We start from the raw sequence: 23,608 nt of genomic DNA on the forward strand, positions 1-23,608 counted from the left end.
GGCCCGCAGCGGGCGAGCGGCTCCTTCAGGCCCTGGGTACCCGGGACGAACCGCGGGATCTGCCGCGCAAACCCTGGGCCCCGCGGGACCGGCGACCGCGCTAACGCTGGCCGGTGCGATCTGACGGTGAGAGGGTGTCGTGGAGACACAGAAACTGAGTCTCCAGGGCGTCCCCACGAGGAGAAGAAGGAGCAGCTGTTCCTGGGGAAGGTCCGCCCAGCTCCGGGAGCAGCAGCCACCTGCCCAGCGGGAACACCGCCGCTCCCATTCCCCCCGCGAACCCCACAACACAAAACCCCCCGCCGGCTACCCGGCGCCTGAAGCCTTTCCGCCGGCAGCCGCCGAGCGCAGCCGGCGAGCCCGGCCCCCGGCACAGCGCCGCGCATGCGCCCCGCCCCCGGTGGCTCGGCGGGCCGCGTCCTTTGGCGCGGCCGTGACGCCATGGCGGGGGCTGGGGGGCTTTTGCTGGCCCTGCTGCTGGCGCGGCTGGCCGCCGGCACCCCCAGCACCCCGCCCGATGCCCCCGGCACCACGCCTGGCACCCCGCCCGATGCCCCCGGCACCACGCCTGGCACCCCGCCCGATACCCCCGGCACCCCGCCCGATACCCCCGCTACCCTGCCTGGCACCCCGCCCGATACCCCGCCCGATGCCCCCGGCACCCCGCCCGATACCCCCGCTACCCCGTCTGGCACCCCCGCTACCCCCGGCACCCCGCCTGGCAGCCCGCCCGGTACCCCCGGTATCCCTGGCGCCCCCGGTACCCCGCCCAGCACCCTGCCCGATACCCCCGGTATCCCTGGCACCCCGCCTGGCACCCTGCCCGGTTCTCCGGGCACCCCTGGTACCCCGGCCGGCACCCCCGGCGGTAAAAGGTGGGCCGGGGACGGGCCGGCTCTGTGGCGGCCCCGGCAGAGCGGGGCCTGGCGGGGCCGTGGGGGGCTGTTGGCGGCGGGAACGAAGGAGTCCTGTCTCGGGAAAAAGGACTTTAGTATACGATGGGGGACAGTAAAGCAGTGACGCGCTGCGGGGTGCCGTCGCTGGGAATGGAGGTTTCAGCTGTGTGTAGAGTAAAATCTGTGGGTGAAATCTGTCTGCAGGTCGCAGTTGTGAGGAGAATCGAGAGGAGCTGCAATACACAAACGCTGAGTTTCTTTAGCACTTCCTCTTGCAGGGAATTTCAGAGTGATTTCTAAGTACACAAATAGTATCCACAGAGTTACTGCAATGACAAGAGAGGCTTTCTCTAATTGTTTATCAACGCAAATTGTACAATAACTCATGTAAGCTGATGAAAAGTAATACTGTGTTCTGTTGCTGGCATTTAGTAATGTAAAATTTGAAATTTTGCAAGAATAGTCTCTTTAATGTTTTATTGGGGGGATGGGACTTGTTTTTGCAGGTCTGTGAGTCGAGTGTGTGTGGAAAAGTCGCTGGTGTTCAGGAGTAACACCCCATACCCCACCGACACTGTTGCTGTCCCTGGTGGGCCTGATCTGTTCTGTGTGCAGGTGGAGGACTGTAAGTAACCTTTCTTTCCACACGTTTAATTCATAGATTGCCTCTGCTCAGGGAGTCATTTTTTAAACTTGAATGTTACAGTTGTTGAGTCACCATCCCTAGAGGTATTTAAGAAACGTGTAGATTTGGCATTTCAGGGCATGCTCTAGTGGGAGAGATTGTAGGGGATTTTTGTGTGTGTATGGTTGGACTTGATCTCAAAGGGTCCTTTCCAACCATGAAGATTCTATGATTCTAATTGTTTGGGCTGTTATAGTTCCAGAGAGACCATGGTGAAGCAGGTTTCCATCACCAAAGACAAACAAAAAAAAGGTCATTGCACTCAATTTAAGGGTTGGGTCTGACTAAAAACAAATCAGCCTTTGTTAGTTGCTTCTATATCTGAGATTCCTTGTGCTTAGAGCAGCAAATAAGGGTTGGTATTTGAAATATACCACTATTATCCTTTTCAGAAAGTGATTTCTTATCATATCTTAGATTATTTCTTATTATGTCATATGCTTATCTTCACACTTTCTTACTGCTGGTGGTGATTTTTCTCTAGTAATCATACACCCTCATGCCGTTAACACTTTTTTCTCTTTCTGCTTTCCACATTGTTCATTGCAATTCACTAGGGTCTCACATTTGAACACTTACCATTTTCTCTTTTTGAGTCTTTTGCCTGGGAGTTTTGACCTACAGTCCCATCTACTTTGGACCTGAATCATAGAACGTTTTAGGTTGGGAGGGATGAAGGTTAACTGGTCCAACAACTAGTCAAAACAGGGTTAGCTTCCTATTATCTACTCCTCCTTTCAGCTCTTCAGAGATGTTGCCTGAACGTTTTGCATACAGGGTAGAGCAAAGAAACAGTGAGAGCCTCATAGTTTGTAGTGTGATAAGTAGTAGTGCTAGAACTTCACCCATTCCAATTTTCAGTAGGTCTCAGAGTAAAGATAAATTTCAATGAGGGTTTAACCACATCTGGAAGTGCCCTCAGGCTTCTGGGTATTCTGGCGTATAACTTCGAAGTAGATAAATTTTATCCTTTTCCCACACCACCCATAGCATCATAAAAATAGGATTAGAAGGTTTCAGAATTTGTAATCTCATCCAAAGGAAGGACCATCTGTGTCCAGATTGATGGCACCATATTTTTCTGGCCAGTTAATATTTGGGCCCCATATCTATCACATGATTAGGCCCACTGAACAAGCCCTAAACATTTGATTGCACATGTGCGTTAGGTGTAGCACACCTGGGAACAATAGAATTCACTGCTTACATGGCCTTTTCCTTTTCTGTACTTGTTGTTGCAAGAACATCTGGGAAATACTTTATTTGGGATCACCTGAAGGATGATAAAGTTTTCTGGTAGAAACAGCCTTCTCCCTGTTGGCCTTCCTCAAGGAAATACAGAAACACGTATGTTCTCATCAACTGATTGTGGAAGAAGGCTTTCCAGGATGGATGGTGACATGAGCTATCACTGACAGAAATAATATAGTCAAGCCAGTTCCAGAGGGCCTCCTGGAGAAGCCAAGTGGGAACAGGCTCTGAACCTAATGAATTATCGAGGCCAGTGTCAAAGAGATTGTGATGCACAAGGGGACTTCACCTCATTGAAACCATTGCTAGCAGATACCAGAGCAGTGTTCGAGTTTTACTAATACTTCTTTATGATGCTTCTAAAAGATGCAGGCTTTTTCTTCCTCTGCTTGTCACTAATGGCTCTTTCCATGACCATCCTTGTTCTTTCTTGACTGCAGTACTCCATTTCAGCTGTCTTTCCTGAAGTGTAAAACAGCCTCTGCTTCACCCAGTCATCTTTCTTGTCTGTTTTTCTGACTATTGCCATCCTTCAATTCCTTTATTTTTCTACGGTTTCATACCATTGTTCTCCATCTGACAGCTGTTACAACTGTGGTGTTCCTCTAACCCTGATAGCTCATCACACCCAGTCTTCTCTTTCTTTTGTGCCCTCTGTGGCCCTTTCTTCCTTTTGCAGTTTTTCCCAGTGCCTTTTCACTGTCTTGTGCTAAGTGTGGAGTTTCACATATTTCTTTAACTGATTTTAGACTGTATTGATACTAAGTGGAGCAGTGTGACTGCTCACCACATCCCTAACAGCTCCTTCTGTCTAATGATCATGTAGCTGGCTGAGTCAGGCAGTCTTGCTGATCCAACTGACAATTAGTTAACTAAGAAGAGATCAGTTTTCAGGGACAATTGGAAATACTGGATATTTTAAAAATACTTAAAGTACTTTTAGAAGCATTACTGTTTCACATACTAGCTCCTCAAGATAACAACTTTGTCTTTAGTCTTTGCAGGGTATCACTGGTATTTCCACTTAGAAATCAGTGGAAGAACTAATATGAGTGTGTTTTAAAGTTACAAGAATCATTATCCACGAGCCTGACTCCTGTTTTGGGTGGGTTTTTTTAAAGTTTGTCCGGTTTCAGACAAATTAAATTGTCTGAAATTCTGTTTTGCCTTTTTCTACGAGATTAAATAGCCTTTAGTAGCTAGCATGCTTTCTTGAGAAAACTACACTATGAACAAGTTATATATGTCTTTTCTCTGAAAACTTAAGTTTTGCTGCAGAAGGCCTTTTCTTCCAGTTTTCAGGTATATTTTGCCTCATGTAATGTTGTTAATCTGCGTTAGCAAGTATTCAGCTTTGATAATAGAAGAGCACATAAAGAACTGCGTTCCAAAGAAAATAAATGGTTGTGAGTAGCACAACTACCAATGTTTTTTCAGTCTAAAGATTATACCCTTCAGTGAATAATAACAAAGCTGCTCTGTGCACCTATTTTTGTGAACCTTGCAGGAACTTAATACTCCTTCGGCCTTTATCATCTTAAAATATTGACTGCTTGACTGATGCTGTATTCGGATATAAAACAGCTTTTATTTCTGTCTGCTGCTGTGTACATTGAGCATCTGCTCTGCCCTTGAACAGCAGAATTACATTGAGAGTTTAAGTTCTTTTTATTTTTTTTTCTCCCCCCCGGCCCCCCCCAACCTACTGGACTACCTGAATTCTTTTTGGTACTGCTGTAATCGAGGGTACTCCACTCACTTCTATTGTCGGTATGATCTGTAGTCCTCCAACCTCGTAAGGCATTTTATTTGGATGTATTTAAAAATTTATTGTTCAAACAAGTCCATTAGGATGCGTTTACATAGTATGTCCTTAATAATTTGCCATTTTATGACTTAGTGTTTTAGCAGCAATAATTTAATACATTATAACATTGTAACCATACTGAATACCACTGGGTCAGGGGGGCATCACTGTGGGATACCAATAGGAGGTCTGGGGTTTTAGGATGCCTATTCCCAGTTCCTACTTACTTTGATTTTTACCAACCTTAATTATTTTGAATCCATTTCACGTTGCTTTTAGTAGACTCACATATTGGTAGTGTTTTGTCATTAAAATGTCACGTGTGTCTAATTTGGGCATCTCACAGAAATTAGAGCACATATTAAGATCATTGTCTTTGGCCGTTTTCATGCTTTTTGGACAGTCACATTTGTGTATTAACACTTGTTTCCCATGAAACAGTACAAACTGCTCATGATATCATCCTATTCATAGCTCATATTAGCCTGTTAGCAGTGTTACTATGGATTAATTCATATAAGGCACTACCTAGCTTATAATTACTGAACTTGTTCCTTTCAAAAATATTGTCATGATATTTACTTAGATCTGTCTTTTCTAGTAATTTGATATTGGCTTTTTTTTTTTCTCTTTTCAACCTTTAGCAAAGCTGAACTATTTCCAACAGCCACAGGATATCAAAGAATCTGATTTTTTGAAGTTCTTACAGAAATATGGCAGATACTCTTTCTTAGCACCCTCACAAGTCCAGCCGTCATTCTCTGCCTTTTACCGGGTGAGTTGAAAGAAAATAGCAATAGTTTGCAGATACATTTTTACTAAAGCTGGCTGTAATGAGATCGAATGAGAACAGATTGAAAGATTCTTATTTTTCTACCTATAGCCCATATTATCTCTCAGTTCTTTTCATTCCTAATTGTGTAAAAAGTTCCTGATTAGTTTTCTTGTATTTAAAAGTTTGGACAACCCTTTAGGCAAAACCAGGTGTACACTAAGAAGAAGTATAAATTTGCCTCTGTGCCCTGTTGATGTCATCACCTTGCTCTTGGCCTTAGTATTCCACAGTCATTTTGTCTGTGATTTGTCCAAATTGTCTTTTCAGGCTGGAGATCCAATCCTCATCTACTTTGATTCATCATCTGTACTGAGCACGCTTAGACAGCCAGTAAAAATGGGAGCCAGTGGACTTTGTGTTGATGGAAATCCTGCTGGTTAGTAAAGGGGGAAGAATTTCTTAGGGTGGTTTGCTTCTGTTTTATCTGTTGTCCTGTCCTAACTCAGGCTTCCTGGACAGTAAAAGCACAAGCTGTACTCGGATTTTTGCCAACTTGAGCAAGAGCTGCGTTACTGACCCTGCCCTAGATGCTGCCTCCTACTACCGTGACTTCACTGTGCTAAAGGTGCATGTCATATTTCTTCCTTTTGCTCAATGTCTTATTTGCTTGGCTTTCCATTGCAACTTCAGCTAACTGGAAAACTAAAGGTCATCTGGTATGTCATCCCTGATCTCCCAGTTGTTAAGGCTTTCTTGCTGGAAATCCTGTTAGAAATGTCATGGTTAGTCATAATACCTCAATTGAAACTACTTTCCAATAAATTTCAGTTACTAGCAAATTCTTAATGCATTTAACAGGTACTTTATTGATACTTCATAGTTGTAATGGTTTAACTAGAAGTCTCTTGCATTTTAAACAGCCTGTTTATCAAAGTATTTGTATCTGTTTCATCAACCTGATCAACCAAGCAATGCATGTTCTTAGTAAAAAATGAGGATTTGTTTTATACAATGTGTTATCTCTAAAATCATACTGAAAGCCAATTATCAATATTAGCTTTATTTACATGCATAGATTGAATTCCATATCAATTTCTCCATAATTTATCCTGACAATTTCAAAATAACCGAATTATTGTTCTGGGTTCATCATGCTGGTCTTGCTGAATGTTAACGTGAAAATATCTCCTCTTGCCTTCTAGAGTTTCTCTGGTGTTCCAAGATAAAATGGCAGTGTAAATGTTAACACCTTATTAAGGCTAATGACTCAGTTTACCCTTATATTGGAAATCTAAAGCTACATAAGCATAGTAGAGAATCTTCTGTTGATCAAATTTAACTCATGTTTTCAGAGCTTTCTTTGTCACTGTGGCCAAAATTTAATTTTTTCTTAAATGGAAGCTGAAGTAATTATTTGATTCCAGAAGGGGAAGCTCCATGAATGGATCAAAGATGCTGATATTTTGAAGTATCTGCATTCTGCAGGTCATCAGCAGAGCCAAGAATAAAATTTGTCTTCTGATGTTCTAAAAATGCTTTCTGTGGATTATGTCTGTGATTTCTAGATCACAAATTGATGACAAGTTTTACGCATCTGGAATAAACAAAGTAATTTTTCTCAATATAATATGTAGGCTCTATTTAGTGATGGTTTCATGACTTTAAGCGCTTGCAAACCCAGAAAATCGGTTGTTTTTTTGGTGTTGTATGTTGGTTTGTTTGTTTTCCCCAGGTCCCAGTTAAGGACACCATTGTGCAGTCCATGAAGGTCAGTTCTATTGTCACTAAAAATAGCATCTGCTTCTGAAATGAAATATCTGGAACGTTAGACATTCGTAGAAATACCTTTGGGTTGGAAACTTGGGGGAATGGGAATGTTCTGTGTCTGAAACAAGACTTTTTTTGACAAAAGTGTGACATTATAGATAAAAAATAGGGATTTAAGGAAAGATGTACTTTTAAATGAATGGGCATAGACAGGGCTGGAGTCAGGGAGGTAGCTTGTTTTCTTAGAAAAAATTGGGCATCTGGAGCAGGGTGATGTGTTCACAGATGACTGCTACAGCAGGAAGGTAAATCTGACTTGACTGGAAAGAGTAAGAAAGGCAGACTCCTTTTAAAGACTTGCTAATTGTTAATATGCTTACTGTCTCCAGGTAAAGGTCAGCACAACCACACCACCTGGAGCTCCCCACATGAAAGACAACATGTGTATCAACGTTGTTTCGGAGGTACCTGAGTCTTCTTTCCTTTGGTCAGCTCAGCACCAACTTAAAGTCATTGCCCTGTTACCTGACTCTGCCTCTGATTCTTCTCTGAATTGGACTTTCAGGTGATATATGAGATAGAATTCGGTGGCACACATGGGATTCAGAGTGTTTCTGTCCGGTTCAAAGTGAGCAACATCTCTGGGAACTCAGGATCCTCTCTGCAGCAGCACTTCACTTTGCACTTCTGGGTCAGTGCCCCCTTCCTCCCTAGGCTCTTGCTGAGTTTGTAGTCTGTCGTTTGTGACCAGTTTGGTACAGATGAGATGTGAAAACATAAGAGCAGTGTCACTGTGGTATGGTAGTGCCAGAACCCTGGGACACAGGTGATGGTCAAAGGAAGCAGGGGACACTGCTCTGGGCTCAAGTAGATCATGTTAGTAGAAAAAATGAGTCTCAGTGCAAGCATGTAGTCTTGCACTGCACATGTTTGAAGGGGTTTATTGGTTTTAATCTGACTATTTTTTGCCACTGTTTTGATTTGGTTTGGGGTTTGTTTTGGTGGGGGGAGAAGGAGAGAGGATGAGATCAGGTTCACCAGGAAGGTTTTGTGAAGGGAGGGTTGGAGCTGGTGCTGTATCTGAGGTGTTCAGTGTTTGTGAACAAAGTTGCTAAATTTATTTCAGGTACTTATTTAACTCTGCCTGTGCAGCAGGAAAAAGAGTTACTGTGGAAGGGGTGGAAATCTGGGAAGTACTAATGTGTGTTGCAGTTCATAAAACCTTGTCCCATAGAGGCAATGTAAAATAGGATAAGTGGTGACCTCAGAGGTTGGTAAGTGTGCAGTGCAGCCTTGCTGAAGTTATCCCCAGAGGCTCTCCCCATAAAACAATTTAGAAGTGGAATCTGCTACTCAGAATCGGGGTCAAGGCAGGGTTTGTTCTGCAGATCATCCGTAGAATTGCCCAGACTGATATCTTCACTTCCTTAGAGACAAATGCTGAGCAATAGGAATGTGTTGTCTCAAGAACCGTTCTGGTAGTATCTACATTTCAGGATACTGGCATTTAATTTTTTACCGCCTGTCCTGCAGAAGAACTTGGTAGGTAAGAAAGAGAATTTGGAAACAAATAATAGAGATTTTAGTAGTGCATAATATTCAGTCATTCAAAAAATGGGTTACGTTTATATTTTTCAGAATGTGAATTTGATCTTCTGAGATGAATGGATCTTATCGGTGCTAATGTTTTCCTCTTCCTTTCTGTCTTCCCTTTGCCTGTTTGTAGACCAGGACTCTTTCTCATATGTTGCCTAGAAGCGGAAACCCTGGCTATATCACTGGAGCACCACTGTTGATTGCAAACAGTGGTGCCATGCAGCATGTATCCTTTTTCTGCTCTCAGGTCTTATTCATCACTGGGTTTATTGACTTCTGGTACTCTGCAGCCATCAGCAGGCCTTTTGGTCACCACTGAATTGCAGTCCTGTGATAAGGATAAGGAGGAATGTGCGGCGAGAGGATTGTTAAATGCAAGTTTGGTGTCCTGTATTGTCTGTTCATGCTTTTGTTTGGCTTCTTGACATGCAGTCTGTCAGATGAGCATTTTACGGAGCGAAGGTGATGGAAGTTGCTCACAGTTCCTCAGACACACAGTACAATTTGGAAGAAATACAAGGACAGGCTGCAAGCTCAGGTAACAACACACTGCAGTCACCCTTCCTGACATGTTTGGAAGGTGTGGACTCACTCAGCACATTTTTCCAAAGTCTCTCACGCACTGCTGTGGAGCCAGGTCCTTCACGGAGGTCACCAATGAACCTCTACAGATCTTACATATACTCATATATTTCGTATACTTTCATATACTCCTAAGAAGACTTAGTATCAGAGATGGTGGACCTTTAGAACAAACTGCACATTGCGAAGATCTTCTGGGACATTTTGAGGTTGTAGTCTAGCAACGCATCTTGGGCGAGAGTAGTTTGTATTTGAGGAGTGTATTGGAACCTTAAAAAGTGATTGTTTTGATGATTTGGGTCATTCTTTTGTTGCTGACAGGGCAGGCATATGACCACTGATGTGAAAGGTGGCTAAATAGCTGTCAGTTTTCCTTATTGTGTGTTACTCTGATGTGTTGTTCTTCTCCCTTCTCATTGCAGAGAGGATTGAAACTGCACCCATTTAATACCAATACATCCATAGTGATTCTGTTAACTCATTACAAGAGCAGAAGAAGTACTCATTACAAAGGAAGGATGTTGATGGCAGTTTTTTCCTGCCCTTGAAATCACTTTGTCAAAGCTGTTATTTTCTTATTTCCAGCCTGTCCCCAATACTGGAAGAAAGTGACTGTAGTTATATCCAGCAGAAGTTAAACAAGGCTCTTCAGGGGATGAACAGAGCAGAGGACCTTGCTATAACTGGCAGCGCTCATTTGACCCAGGCAGAAGAGTGGACGGCCATTCTGATTCAGAACTGCAGTGTGCAGGTAAAATGAATGCAAAAAGACCATTTGTGAATATTTTTCCTTTCATGTGTTTGTGTTGCCTTGGGGAAGCGTGGGCATGGGAAAAAAAAGAACCAGCTTGTTCGTCTGAACTTACTTTCTTTGTGTGATAATCCACTGACTTTCAGGAGTCTTAATGCCATAAGCGGTCATTCATATTATTAGGATACTTACTTAAAAAAAAACCAACCAAAACTGGAGAGATTTAATATCTCTTAAATCCTGTTCCTGCTATATAAATGGGCAAAAGAGTTTAATACTGAATCCAGCATTATATTACCTAGGGTTCAGACAGCCTTCTGGAACTAACACTACCTGGTTACTTCCTATTAATTTCATGCTTTTATTATTATAATCCTTTCTGATTTTCTAGGGGTATTTATATATTACCTAAAAAGGGTAAAACTTTGTGATCCAAGCAGTTATGGAGGAGGGAAATTCTATTTTAATAATTATTAATCTGTCAGGAGATGGCCTAATAGAATACAAAATCCAAGTTGTAGAGCTGAGACAAATTCTGTTTGGAAAGGAGATGACGAGATGGATAATAGCTCTAAAATGGGTGGTTGAGCTGGCCAGAAGTTATGGGGTTAGTGCTGAAGTGACTGATTCAGGTTCTGTGACCTACGCTATCCAAAATAGTAGACTTTGACCATAATGGTCCTTTTTCGCCTTTAAAATACTATATTAAGATGTTTGGTGTATATTTTTTCAGGCTGTGAATTGCACTTCCTGTTGCGTGGTTCCCGTGACCCTGGAGATACAGATACTGTGGACAAAGGTGGGCCTCCTGTCCAACCCACAAGCTCAAATCCTGGGTGCACGGTACTTTTATCAGTGTCGCCCCCTGAAGGTATGGAATTTAAAATCCCTCCCTCACATACAGAGGTAATTAAGTGGGATTCATGGGTTATTTAAGAACCAAGGAGTCATATGGCCTTAATATTACTGAGCTGAGATTTACTGAACTTTAGCAGTGGTCTGGCTGCAACGGCAAGAGTTCTATTTAACAGCTCCATAGAGGGAGGTGGGTTTATGGTCTTATCAGTACTGTCCTCAATCAGTTGAGGACAGTTGAGGACAGGTACCTGGAAGAGCTACCATCTTTCCAACCCCAAACCACCTTCTGCCACTTATGGACTCAAACTTTAAACTTTTTATTATGCTCAGTATAAAGTTGTCATAACAAACATTCAATAACTACATGTTTATCTAGTTGTCTCTTAAAGCCTTGGTATGGAATTTGAGTCCATTTCTACTGCATAGACTCCACAGCATGCTGATAATCTGTGCAAGAAGGTATTTCTATTCCTGTAGGGGTTCTGAAATTACCAACAAGTAGCTGAGGAAGAGGCTAATGCTGATGGCAGCAGATGTGAAGGATTAGGGGGGAAAGGTTCAAAGCCAGAAAGCAGGTTTCTAAGAGAAGATTACGTGATGGAAACATTCCAGGTCAGGTTGGACGGGGCTCTGAGCAACCTGATCTAGTTGAAGATGTCCCTGCTCATTGCAGGGGGCTTGGACTAGATGGCTTTTAAAGGTCCCGTCCAACTCAAATTGTTCTATGATGTCAGCAGGAAGGCGGAGCTAACAGGTCCGAAAAGGAGAACAGTCTCTGTAAAGCATGTGTCAGTGGATCCCATTTTGGTGCAAGGCTGAATTCCTGACCTCAAAAAGGCTTTTGGGCAGCACATACATTTCAAGGCTTATACTTCTCTGCAAGGGCTTTAGGGGGAGCAGCTGACACCTGCCCATGGCATTCTCATAGCAGTAAGAATGACATGGCGAATGTCTGTCTGATCTGTTGTTACTCTTTGAACTTCAGACTCAGTCTAAATGAGATTTTACATCACTTGTTTGGATGTGTCTCATGGTACCTCTTCGTCCTCCCTTCTTGCAACATACATGAAAAGAACATGATAGGAAAATGTTCACCTAGTAAAACACGTTTCCCTGAGGCAAACGGATATCCCCACCCCACGAAGATATTTTCTATATCTGAGCTGTTATGGGGCTCCATTAACAAAACTTCTGCCTGAGGAGGGAGACTTGCATTCCTAGAAAAAGTACAGGGTGCATATCCCTCCGTAAGGATGAGTCAAGGAGGAGCTATGGGATTCAGATATCATCTGCTTGAGCAACTGATTACTTTAGAGCTGTAAGGTATATTGCAAAGCAAATGATAAGAAAGCAAGTTTGGGACTGGTCTTGTTTAACATCTTCGTCAGCAACATGGACAGCAGCATAGAGTGCACCCTCAGCAAGTTTGCCGATAACACCAAGCTGTGTGGGGCGGCTGACACGCTGGAGGGAAGGGATGCCTGTTGTGTGAAAAGGGGCAAAGCAGTTTTGGCAGAAAATAAACGCCCTTGCATTCTAACACTCCTCACCGAGGTGGGAGGCCAGGTGCGGCTAGCTTTAAATTCTGAGTGATGCCCAATTCAGCACTATCAGTCCAATTGCGTTTAATATGTATTCATAGAATCACAGGGTTGGAAGGGACCTCTGGAGATCATCTAGTCCAACCCCCTGCCAGAGCAGGGTCACCCAGAGCAGTTGCACAGGAACGCATCCAGGCGGGTTTGGGATGTCTCCAGAGACGGAGACTCCACACCTCTCTGGGCAGCCTGTGCCAGGGCTCTGCCACCCTCACGGGAAAGAAGTTCCTCCTCATGTTTAGGTGGAACTTCCTATGCTCAAGTTTGTGCCCATTACCTCTTGTCCCATCGCTGGGCACCACTGAAAAGAGCCTGGCCCCATCCTCCTGACACCCACCCTTTAAGTATTTGTAAGTGTTGATAAGGTCCCCCCTCAGCCGTCTTTTTTCCAGACTGAAGAGACCCAAATCCCTCAGCCTTTCTTCATAAGAGAGGTGTTCCAGCCCCCTAATCATCTTGGTAGCCCTTTGCTGTCCCCTCTCCAGCAGTTCCCTGTCCCTCTTGAACCGGGGAGCCCAGAACTGGACACAGTACTCCAGGTGCGGCCTCACCAAGGCAGAGCAGAGTGGGAGGATGACCTCCCTCCACCTGCTGGCCACGCTCTTCTTGATGCCCCCCAGGATGCCATTGGCCTTCTTGGCCACAAGGGCACATTGCTGGATCATGGCCATCCTGTTGTCCACCAGGACTCCCAGGTCTCTTTCCACAGAGCTGCTCTCCAGCAGGTCAGCCCCAACCTGTCCTGGTGCAGGGGGTTGTTCCTCCCCAGGTGCAGCGCCCTACGCTTGCCCTTGTTGATTTTCATAAGGTTCCTCTTTGCCCAACTCTCCAACCTGTCCAGGTCTCTCTGGATGGCGGCACAGCCTTCCAGTGTGTCAGCCACCCCCCCCAGCTTTGTGTCATCAGCAAACTCGCTGAGGGTGCACTTTATCCCCTCATCCAGGTCATTGATGAATATATTGAAGAGGACTGGACCCAGTACTGACCCCTGGGGAACACCGCTCCTCACTGACCTCCAACTGGACTCTGTGCCCCTAATCACCACCCTCTGAGCTCTGTCTTTCAACCAGTTATCTATCCACCTCACTGTCCATTCATCAAGCCCCCTCTTCCTAAGCTTCCCTATGAGGATGCTGTGGGAGACTGTGTCGAATGCCTTGCTGAAGTCAAGGTAGACCACATCTACCGCCCTCCCCTCATCTATCCATCCAGTCATGCCATCATAGAAGGCTATCAGATTAGTCAGACATGATTTCCCCTTGATGAATCCATGTTGAGTACTTCTGATAGCTTTCTTTTCGTCCACATGCCTTGAGATGACGCCCAGAACGAGCTGTTCCGTCATCTTTCCAGGGATGGAGGTGACGCTGACGGGCCTGTAGTTCCCCGGCTCCTCCTTCTTGCCTTTTTTGAAGACTGGAGTGACATTGGCTTTCCTACAGTCCTCAGGCACCTCGCCTGTTCTCCAGGACCTTTCAAAGATGATGGAGAGCGGCCCAGCAATGACTTCCGCCAGCTCCCTCAGCACTCTCGGGTGCATCCCATCGGGGCCCATGGACTTGTGAATATCTAACTGATCCCTCACTCGATCCTCCTCAACCCAAGGGAAGTCTTCTTCTTTCCCCATTACTTCCCCCAATGCCTGGGACTCCTGAGGGCTGGGCCGAGCAGTAAAGACTGAAGCAAAGCCGGCATTCAGTAACGCCGCCTTCTCCACATCCTCCGTCACCATGGCTCCTGTCTCATTCAACAGTGGGCCCACAACTTCTCTGGTCTTCCTTTTGCTTCCAATGTACTCCAAGAAGCCCTTCCTGTTGAGCTTGACATCCCTAGCCAGGTTTAATTCCAAGGCGGCCTTGGCTTTCCTCATGTCATCCCTGCACGCTCTGGCAGCATTCTTATAATCCTCCCAAGGGGTCAGTCCCTTCTTCCACGTATTGTAGACTTCCTTCTTCCACTTGAGCTTTTTCTGAAGCTCTCTGCTCAACCATGCAGGTCTCCTGCGTCCCTTGGCCGATTTCTTTCTCTTAGGGATGCACCGATCCTGAGCTTGCAGGAAGTGGTCTTTGAATATCAACCAGCTCTCTTGAGTCTCTTTGCCTTCCAGAGCCCTAGCCCATGGGATCTCTCCAAGCAGTTTCTTGAAGAGGTCAAAGTTAGCCCTCCTGAAATCCAAGGTTGTAATTTTACTTCTTGTTGTTTTATGCGTAGTACCCATGATCCTGAACTCTATCATTCCGTGATCACTACAACCTAGGGTGCCCCCAACCTTAATGTCCTCCACCAGTCCCTCTGTGTTTGTAAGTACCAGGTCCAGGAGTGCTCCTCTCCTTCTTGGCTCCTGTACCACCTGTGTCAAAAAGTTGTCATCAATGCACTGGAGGAGCCTCCTGGACTGTGCATGCCTGGCTGTGTGGTCTTCCCAGCAGATATTGGGGTGATTGAAGTCCCCCATGAGAACCAAGGCCTGCGATTGCGAGGCTACCTTCAGTTGTCTGTAGAAAGCCTCATCAGCTTCCCCATCCTGATCAGGTGGCCTGTAATAAACATGACAACAGCGTCCCTCATATTTGCCTGCCCCTTAATCCTTACCCACAAGCTCTCAACTCTCTCTTCATCTGCCCCTAGTGAGAGCTCAATGCATTCCAAATGCTCTCTCACATAGAGTGCAATGCCACCACCACGCCTCCCTGATCTGTCTTTCCTGAAAAGGACGTAGCCATCCGTGACAGCATTCCAGTCATGCGAGCTGTCCCACCACGTCTCAGTAATTGCAATGAGATTGTGGCTCTGCAACTGCACACAGATCTCCAGCTCTTCCTGCTTATTCCCCATGCCACGTGCATTGGTGTATAAGCATTTCAGAGAGGGAGTTGTGTGTGTAGTTTTGACCCTTGAGATGTGGTGTGCCTTCTGGCTTTCAGAAATACTGAATACTGAATACTTTCAGAAACACTGGCCCACAAGTGCTGAGCAACTATGCCCTGGCACCTCACCAGCAAGCCCAGTACCGTCCCCCCCCGCGTCAAATCTAGTTTAAGGCCCTCTCAGTGAGCCCTGATAACTCTTGTCCTAGAACTCTTTGTCCCCTGGAAGTCAAGGTATTCCTGCCTGTTAGCAGCAGGCCAAGTGATTTGTAGATCAGGCCATGATCAAAGAACCCAAAGTCCTGCCAGCGGCACCAAGCTCAAAGCCAGGCATTGATCTGCTGGCTCCTCCTATTTACCCCCTCATCATACCCCGCAACTGGGGGGATAGACGAGAACACAACTCGTGCTCCCAATCCCTTGACCAGGCGTCCCAGGGTCTTGAAATCTTTCTTCATTGCCCTTGGACGACTTCTTGTTACCTCATCGCTGCCTACCTGAAAGAGCAAAAGTGGATAGTAGTCTGAGGGTCATACCAGGGAAGGAAGCATCCTCTTCACGTCCTTGACCTGGGCCCCAGGGAGGCAGCAGACCTCCCTACGTACCGGGTCTGGCCTGCATATTGGGCCTTCCGCTCCCTTCAGTAGTGAGTCACCTATGACAAGGACACGTCTTCTTTACCACGGAGTTTTTGATGTGGGGGGAGGTCAGACTAGACCTTGCTGACGCCTCCAAGGTAGGAGAAATATTGTGCTCATCATCATCTAGGTTCCTCTGCAGAGCACTGTACCTGTTAAATAACAGCACCCAGGAAGATGGGGTAGTCGCCGGGCAGTCTCGAGTACGGCACCTGTTGCGCTGAGGAGGAACGTCCTGCCATGCTATTAAACTATTATGATTTGGATACACTAATAGTGGACTGCACCTTCAGTCTAGTCGTGCTCATGAACTAGCATGGCCACTCTCCAGTCTTTGGTCGCGTTCAGTGAGAAACCGAAACGACCAGCTACTTAAACAGTGCAGTTTATTTAAACAACAGGTGTGTAGGTTCTTAGGATTGCCAGTGATAAATACACTGTCTGCAAAGCACGTGCAAATGGAAGTATTGTGACACATACAAAACGCCCGACAAAGTTATAAACGATACAGCCTGGCTATAAATGTAGGAAAGAGATTCTCTAGAGAAATTTCTAAGTTTCCCGAGAAAGCACTTGATATGATCTAAGTCTTACCCAAACGCGTCCCTATGGGGGGGAAGAAAGGCTCAGCCCGTCGACTGATCCCAGAAATCAGTGATGGAGTTCTTCGCGATGGTGTCTTCCCCGGGTATCCCCCCTCTCTCGGGCTATTTTTATACTATTTGTTATCTTCAAGGTGGAGTTTGAGTGACTTTAGTCATACGTACGTTTATTATGATTGGTGTAAAATTCTCTCGCTTCACAATTAAAGGTATAGTTTACGAGAAATTCAGGGCACAGACTCAAGATGGAGTGGTCACACCTTGGAGGCGGGTAGCCTTTGGGATGGAGGTGTATTTTGGTATTATAATGACATTATAATGAGCAAAGTTCACACAAAGGACAGCATTTCATCAAAATTTGACAAAATATTGGCTCTGAGTATCGAGCGGGCAGCTAATTGGCTGTTTCATGGTATCATCCCATTCCCGTATCTGCTATACATCATAAGGTAAAGCCACGGAATAATGGCATCCCGCCCCGTACCTCATGTAGCTTCACAAGCATCCTTAGCAGGGAACCACAGGTGTTGTATTCTTCATGCCAGCTGCGGCTATTTTCTACCTCAGAAGCCTCTTGATTTTATACTTTTCCTTAATGTGTCAACAGTGCTGTACTTTTGTATTTTTAGCCAGTTTAGTAATTATTCCACAATGCCATCCAGAGGGACCTTGACAGGCTGGAGAGGTGGGCCCGTGCCAACCTCATGAAGTTCAACAAGACAAGGTGCAAGGTCCTCCATCTGGGTCGGGGCAATCCCAAGCACCGATATAGGCTGGGCGGTGACTGGCTTGAGAGCAGCCCTGAAGAAAAGGACTTGGGGGTGCTGGTGGACGAGAGGCTCCACATGAGCCGTCAGTGTGCACTAGCAGCCCAGAAACCCAATCGTATCCTGGGCTGCATCAGGAGAAACGTGGCCAGCAGGTCGAGGGAGGTGATTCTCCCCTTCTACTCCACTCTCGTGAGACCCCACCTGGAGTACTGTGTCCAGTTCTGGAGCCCCTACTACAAGACAGATATGGACGTGCTGGAGCGTGTCCAGAGAAGGGCCACGAGGATGACCAGAGGGCTGGAGCACCTCTCCTATGAGGACAGACTGAGAGAGTTGGGGTTGTTCCGTCTGGAGAAAAGAAGGCTCCGAGGAGACCTTACAGTGGCCTACCAGTATCTTAAGGGGGCCTACAAGAAAGCTGGGGAGGGACTTTTTAGGATGCCGGGTAATGGTAGGACTAGAGGGAATGGATTAAAACTAGAGATGGGTCGATTCAGACTGGACGTTAGGAAGAAGTTCTTCACCATGAGGGTGGTGAGACACTGGAACACGTTGCCCAGAGAGGTGGTGGAAGCCCCATCCCTGGAAGTTTTTAAGGCCAGGTTGGACGGGGCTCTGAGCAACCTCATCTAGTGGGAGGTGTCCCTGCCCATGGCAGGGGGTTGGAACTGGATGATCTTTAAGGTCCCTTCCAACCCTGACAATTCTATGATTCTATGAAGTTTCTGGCAGCAAGAAAAAACACACCGTTAAACTAGTACCGACTTCATCAGTGGCAATTCACAAATTAGGACTGTTAGTAAAGACATTTTGGCAAGGGTACCAGTTAGTACCGTACCCAGTAGCTAAGAATTGCAGCTGTTTGTAAGCATACCAGTGAGATTGCCAATTCCTGCTGCATATTACTTTAAATTATGTCACTTCCCAGTTTTAGCCTACAGATCCTCTATCTGAGAACTATCCGTTCTTTACAGAAAACCTTTTTCCTTTAGACCACACAGTGTCACTGGGGAGTTGCCTTAGCGATGGACCAGAAAATGCAGAACACAGGAAAGACATCCCATTTTCTACAACCCTCCACAATATCTGGTCACAGTTGTATTTGGACTTCCTGAAAAGACAAAACAGTCTTAAATGATGTAGAGCTGTAGAGGAGCATGCTGGGAGGTGCTTGTGGCTGCCTTCACCCAGCTGTTGTGTATGGGGCTTTTTTCCCCCACTAATCTCTCTGATTTTAAGGCAGATTTTGAAGGTCCAGACACAAAGCCACAATAATTTTGAGGCTTCTTGTTGACTAAGGCGATTGTCCTACTGTGTGTTTACTCATTGATAGCAGAACTTAGATCCATCAGGAGTGAAGGGGAAATTCTACTTGTAACTGCACAGCAGTGGTACCTTGTGGCACGGAGAACGAGAGGGCCCGACTGCAGGAAGGCGTTAACTGGCTGGAAGCGGGAATGCCATGGACAGACTCCTTGCAAGGGAATGAAGCGATGAGATAAGAAACAGCCTCAGCCTTGTCTTGTAGCCATCCTGGAGCTCAGGGGCCACCTTTGGGCAGCAGAGCTGGGCTGGCGGATGGACCCACAGCCAGGCTGAGGTGCCCCATGCTGACGCTCTCAGTATTGGTGCTGGTGCAGGTGTATCTGCTTATGATGCATCTTTGCAAACTCCATGTAGAACCATGTATGGTGGTAGGACTTTGCCCAATGCATTGTTCATTACATTTTTCTTTTATATTTAAGCACAAAAGTATTTTAAATTTGCCTCAAGAGGTACCATGAAAATTCCCCAACAGGAGTCTCAGTATTTTTCTCTTAAGAGTCATGAATTCTGTCTTGGAGCTTTTTGAATGCTTCCTGCACAACTCTGCTCTAAAGGCAACCTTCCAGATTGTTTCCAGGGAAGTGAATGAGGTGGTGATTTCACATATACACACGCAGAAGGTTATGCTGCCAGTAGATCCCCTCTCGAGGTTAGCGTGCAGAGCCAGGGCAGGGAGCGAGGTTGCTCTTCTGGCAGAAGCATGGTCTTAAATCAGCCCAAGCTGGCCACCAGCTCAAGCTCCACATAGCTTGAGAAGTATGTTGTCTTACAGCATTCTGTTGAAACAGAAAGGAACTGAGGCCTTTGAAATTCAGTCCCTTGTTCCATCTTTACCTCCCAATTTGTCTCCTTTCTGAAACAATATCCTAAACCATGAGTGAATAAATTCATTGTTGTATTGGGTCCCTGCTTTATTTTGTTGATATTTTATTGAAAGGATCAAATCTTCTAGCAGTGCTGTCTGTTTGTGGCAGCAGTCACCCGTTCAAAGGGCCAGGTAATCTTATCTTACATAGAATATATAATTTTACAAAAAATAAAGCTATCTTTGCTTCTGTTCCTATTACCAACTAGCTGATAGGTCTGTCCTCTGAATAGGCAGCTTTCTCTAGCAGAGCATGAGTCACAGCTTCCATTCTGGAGATCTGTAACATACAATGCACAGTAGCTGCTGATCTTCCCCGAGACCTGTGCCCTTGATTTATCTGCTAGGTATCAATTTTGGGAAAGAGGAATTACTCCACTAAAAAATGTATCTGGAACACTTAAAACTTATGCCATCCTAAAGACATCTTGCTTGCCAGTCATCTGCAGTGGGTCTACATTAGCAAATGAAGGACAGAGCTATCTTTTGTATTAGGCTTGCTAAACTCTTTGTGCTTTCCTTCTTGTTACAGTTCCCAAGCAGAAGCACGGTACCTCTGACAACTGTCGTTACCTTCACTGACATGACGGAATGGCCAGAACCTCCACGAGGCCAGCCCCAAATGCACTGGAAACTCCCATTTGACATTTTTTTCCCATTCAAGGTGGCACTGAATTTGGAAAGAAGTTATAGAGATTATCTGGCTGTCTGTTTCTTCTTGATTCTAATAATCGCTAGTATTCTCTGCTTCTGAAAAGTCATGTAGACGAGGCCTGTACTGAAAGTTCAGTAGGTGAATTGATACATTCAGAATATGATCCAGATCATAGACTTTTCTCCTCAGGTTCCCGTACTGTGCCTGTGATATCTGTGTGCCTTTTGGTCTTGGATTAAGCCACGTGACGTAGCTTCTGCCCTGTGTCCTCTAATGCCCCTATTCTCCACATGCCCCATCTGTGAACCTTGCTGCAGTGAAACACGTGAGAGATGGAGGGATCAAGAGACGTTGCATTAACAAATAACAAGGAGGATGTTAAAATGAACGTTCCATGTTCCCAGAAACCATGAGTCCTTTCTAAACCACGAGTATGGAGAGAGGAGCAAAGTTCAATCCAAGCATTTTGGAGCTGCGTTCAGTCATCTTCCTATTGGAGAAGCACCTGATTTTTCTACATGGAACTAAATGAACATTTACAATACAGGAGCCCTCACAGGTGACCTGAATTTTATGAGTAGACATGTCTGCCAGTCACCTTTAACGCATTCTTGATACATGACAACCATGCCTCCGTGACAGTTTTTGACTCTTATTTTTCTATGTCTTTTCAAATACAGATATTCAATTGAAATTCTTGTTTTAGTAGCTGTTTACATTAGCAATAGTGTTACACAAAGCAAAGTAATTGTAAATGTCCCATCCTCTGAAACAGAATTGAGTTTTAGTTGTTTGTCAAGATCTTCCTGATTTTTTTTTTCCTTGAAGGAACAGGCCCAAATATGTTTTTTCCTAGAAAAGAAACATTCTCTTTGGGTCCAGACAGGAACCGGACTGATAATGATCACCACTGAAATTCTAGGCAGCACATGAGAGTGAGTTGTGAACAGTCCTAAAGAAAAAAAAATTCAATTATTTTAGGAAGAATTTGTAGATGTATTATAAGACAGAAGCTTACTGCACTACCTTACTTCTGGCTCAGCCTCTGGGACCAGAATGTAAGTTTGTTGTGTTTGAAGTTGTAGGTGATGTTCTGATTATCTAGTCTGCCCCACTGCATCACACAGGCTAAGGAAATCTGCTCAATCATTCCATTAAGTCGTTGGACTACGGTGTATTTTTTTAGCAAAGGATGTATTACTTATCTGCAATTCTTCAGATGGAATCAATAATAGGCAAGAAAACCAGAGAAATCTGGCCTACCTTTAACAAAATGTATTTGTTGCTTTTGTATGTATATTATGTATGGCAACTTTATTGCTCTCCCTCATTACAAACGTTAACAGAGCAGTGCAAAAATAAACTGAAAATATTGTAATTAGTCAGGATATCAGAGGAGATAACCTGAATAAAACAAAACCATGACCCATCTAAAGCATGCAGATTATGGAGTAACTTCACACATTTAACTTTCTGATTGCTTGCATGGTTTATTGGCTTGGAAAGAATTCCATGCAAATACCTCCTGCTTCCATCGAAAGCCCATGGAAGCCCGTCTGCACACGCAGGCGTTCTAGTGTTACCTATGGCTGGAGGTGCCAGTACAGCGACAAGCTTTGGGTTCAGACACATGTGGCTTCTCAACTGTGCCTGTAGTATCTTTGCAAAGCTTTTAGCAAAACACATTTGTAGCATATGCCACGTGTTCTCTTATGCTCCTCATTTGTGGAATCCAGGAAATTAATTTAGAGGTGACAGTAACTGAACTGAACAAATGCTTAGTTGGAGAAACTTGCCAGATGTCACGATGCCAAGTGTGTCAGGATATGGCTTGATTGAAAAGGATCTGGCATCTCTGTTTTCCGCATTATTGAGATAATTCAATTAGGTGACTACAGAGATTTTCATTCTGTGAGCAGCAAATACATGGAAACGCTGTAAGAATGCATCATCTTACTATTACAATTCTCTGTCATATCCCTACCCTCCATTATGCCCTATTTTCTAGCACACATTTTTTCCTTATTGCAGGAAATGGAGCTGGAGGGAGCCTCATCCATAATCTGGTCTGAGGCATGCTCAGTTCCAGCTGTGCCATACCACACAGATGGGGGTCAGAGTCTGCGGCTTCCTATGACAGTTTATTTCAGTGTCTACTTTGTCATGTCATGTTTTTCCCTACTGTCTGAACTTAAATGGCGTCTGTTGCAACTGAATACCAGGCAACAGTATGCCATTGTCACACACAAGCAGCCTTACATGTCAGATGTGCAGAATGGGGTATTTATACTCCATCTCCAAATGCTGTGTCATTTGTCTGCTGACAGCATTCCACCTGGAACTGTCCTTCGAATATGTCCTGTTTTGAGGCAGTAAGTCTATTTTTATACTGTCCAAGTGAAAGATGCAATTTTGGATTACAAGGTAGGAACAGAGTTACAAAAACTTGACAAGTGCACTGTTAGTAGTGATGTGAATTAGCCTGCCCACCCAGCTCTTAAGATTTCTCTGGGGGGTCGTCAGGTTGTTGTGCTGGAAGCAAACAGCAGCGAGCGTTTCCATTCCTGCTGTCTGAGAAGCTCTGCTTCGGGGTGCCACTTCTCGCTTTCATCATTGATTCCTCCCCCCACCCAGCAAACAGAAATAACATGTAAATTTCTGAAATGAAATATTCTGAAATCATACCCCCTTCTATAATGTAAGAACGTATGTAAAATGCAAAGAAAAAGCCGAAGAAGAAATCTTACAAATTCCCATAAGCTCCTTAGTGTGCTTCCATTTCCTTCAGCACAAAGTACATGAGCCGCTGTTAAATTTGCCAAGTTTTAGCCACTGTTTACAACTGGGGTTTGTAGCGAAAGGTGAGGTGCCTTACACACTTGCTGCCTTCGTCTGGCTCAGCTTTGCCGGGGGCTACTGTGTGCCCGTGTACCTTAAGAAACAGTTCTTGTAAGAACGCATAAACCCGATCCCGCTACACGCCCACAGCGCCTCACGGGACCCCGGCACTGGGATCCCCGGCGCATCGCTTCACGGGTGCCCTGTCGAGGACCCGCCGGGGGTAGGGGGACGGGACGGACACGACACGCTCCCCCCGGCCGCGTCCCGCCCCGGCCCGCAGCTCGTTACAACAGACCGCTGACCGGCGCCGCAGCTCGACAGGACCCGCCGCGGCCCGAGCTGGCATCCCGCCATCGCGCCCGGTTGTACCGGAATGCGCCTTCTGCCTCCTCCCTGCGGACCCGGCCCACCTGGCACTCGTTGGCCCGGGCACCCTCCCGTGCCGGAGCACCGCCGGCAGGAGCCCCGGCAGGAAGGG

The 23,608-nt window shown here is 45.4% G+C and overlaps 1 protein-coding gene across 6 annotated transcripts; it reads left to right on the top strand.

The window, feature by feature from the left end:
• The first annotated feature begins 402 nt into the window (after positions 1-402).
• TCTN3 (tectonic family member 3) lies at positions 403-21,726 on the top strand. Of its 6 annotated transcripts, none has more exons than XM_074571778.1 (13): positions 406-875; positions 1,403-1,521; positions 5,284-5,414; positions 5,742-5,850; positions 5,921-6,039; positions 7,147-7,182; positions 7,571-7,645; positions 7,747-7,872; positions 8,908-9,003; positions 9,218-9,315; positions 9,945-10,110; positions 10,844-10,981; positions 20,167-21,726. In XM_074571778.1, the coding sequence occupies exons 1-13, from the start codon at positions 442-444 to the stop codon at positions 20,386-20,388; spliced, it is 1,869 nt and encodes a 622-aa protein (XP_074427879.1). In that variant the 5' UTR covers positions 406-441; the 3' UTR covers positions 20,389-21,726. The 6 variants fall into 6 exon arrangements, with proteins under 6 accessions (XP_074427882.1, XP_074427879.1, XP_074427880.1 ...); XM_074571779.1 differs by having other exon boundaries at positions 10,844-10,909; positions 20,167-21,721; XM_074571780.1 differs by lacking the exon at positions 406-875 and adding an exon at positions 1,145-1,283.
• Positions 21,727-23,608: the final 1,882 nt, after the last annotated feature.

Source organism: Larus michahellis, unplaced genomic scaffold, assembly GCF_964199755.1.
Source record: "Larus michahellis unplaced genomic scaffold, bLarMic1.1 SCAFFOLD_204, whole genome shotgun sequence".
Taxonomy (NCBI): domain Eukaryota; kingdom Metazoa; phylum Chordata; class Aves; order Charadriiformes; family Laridae; genus Larus; species Larus michahellis.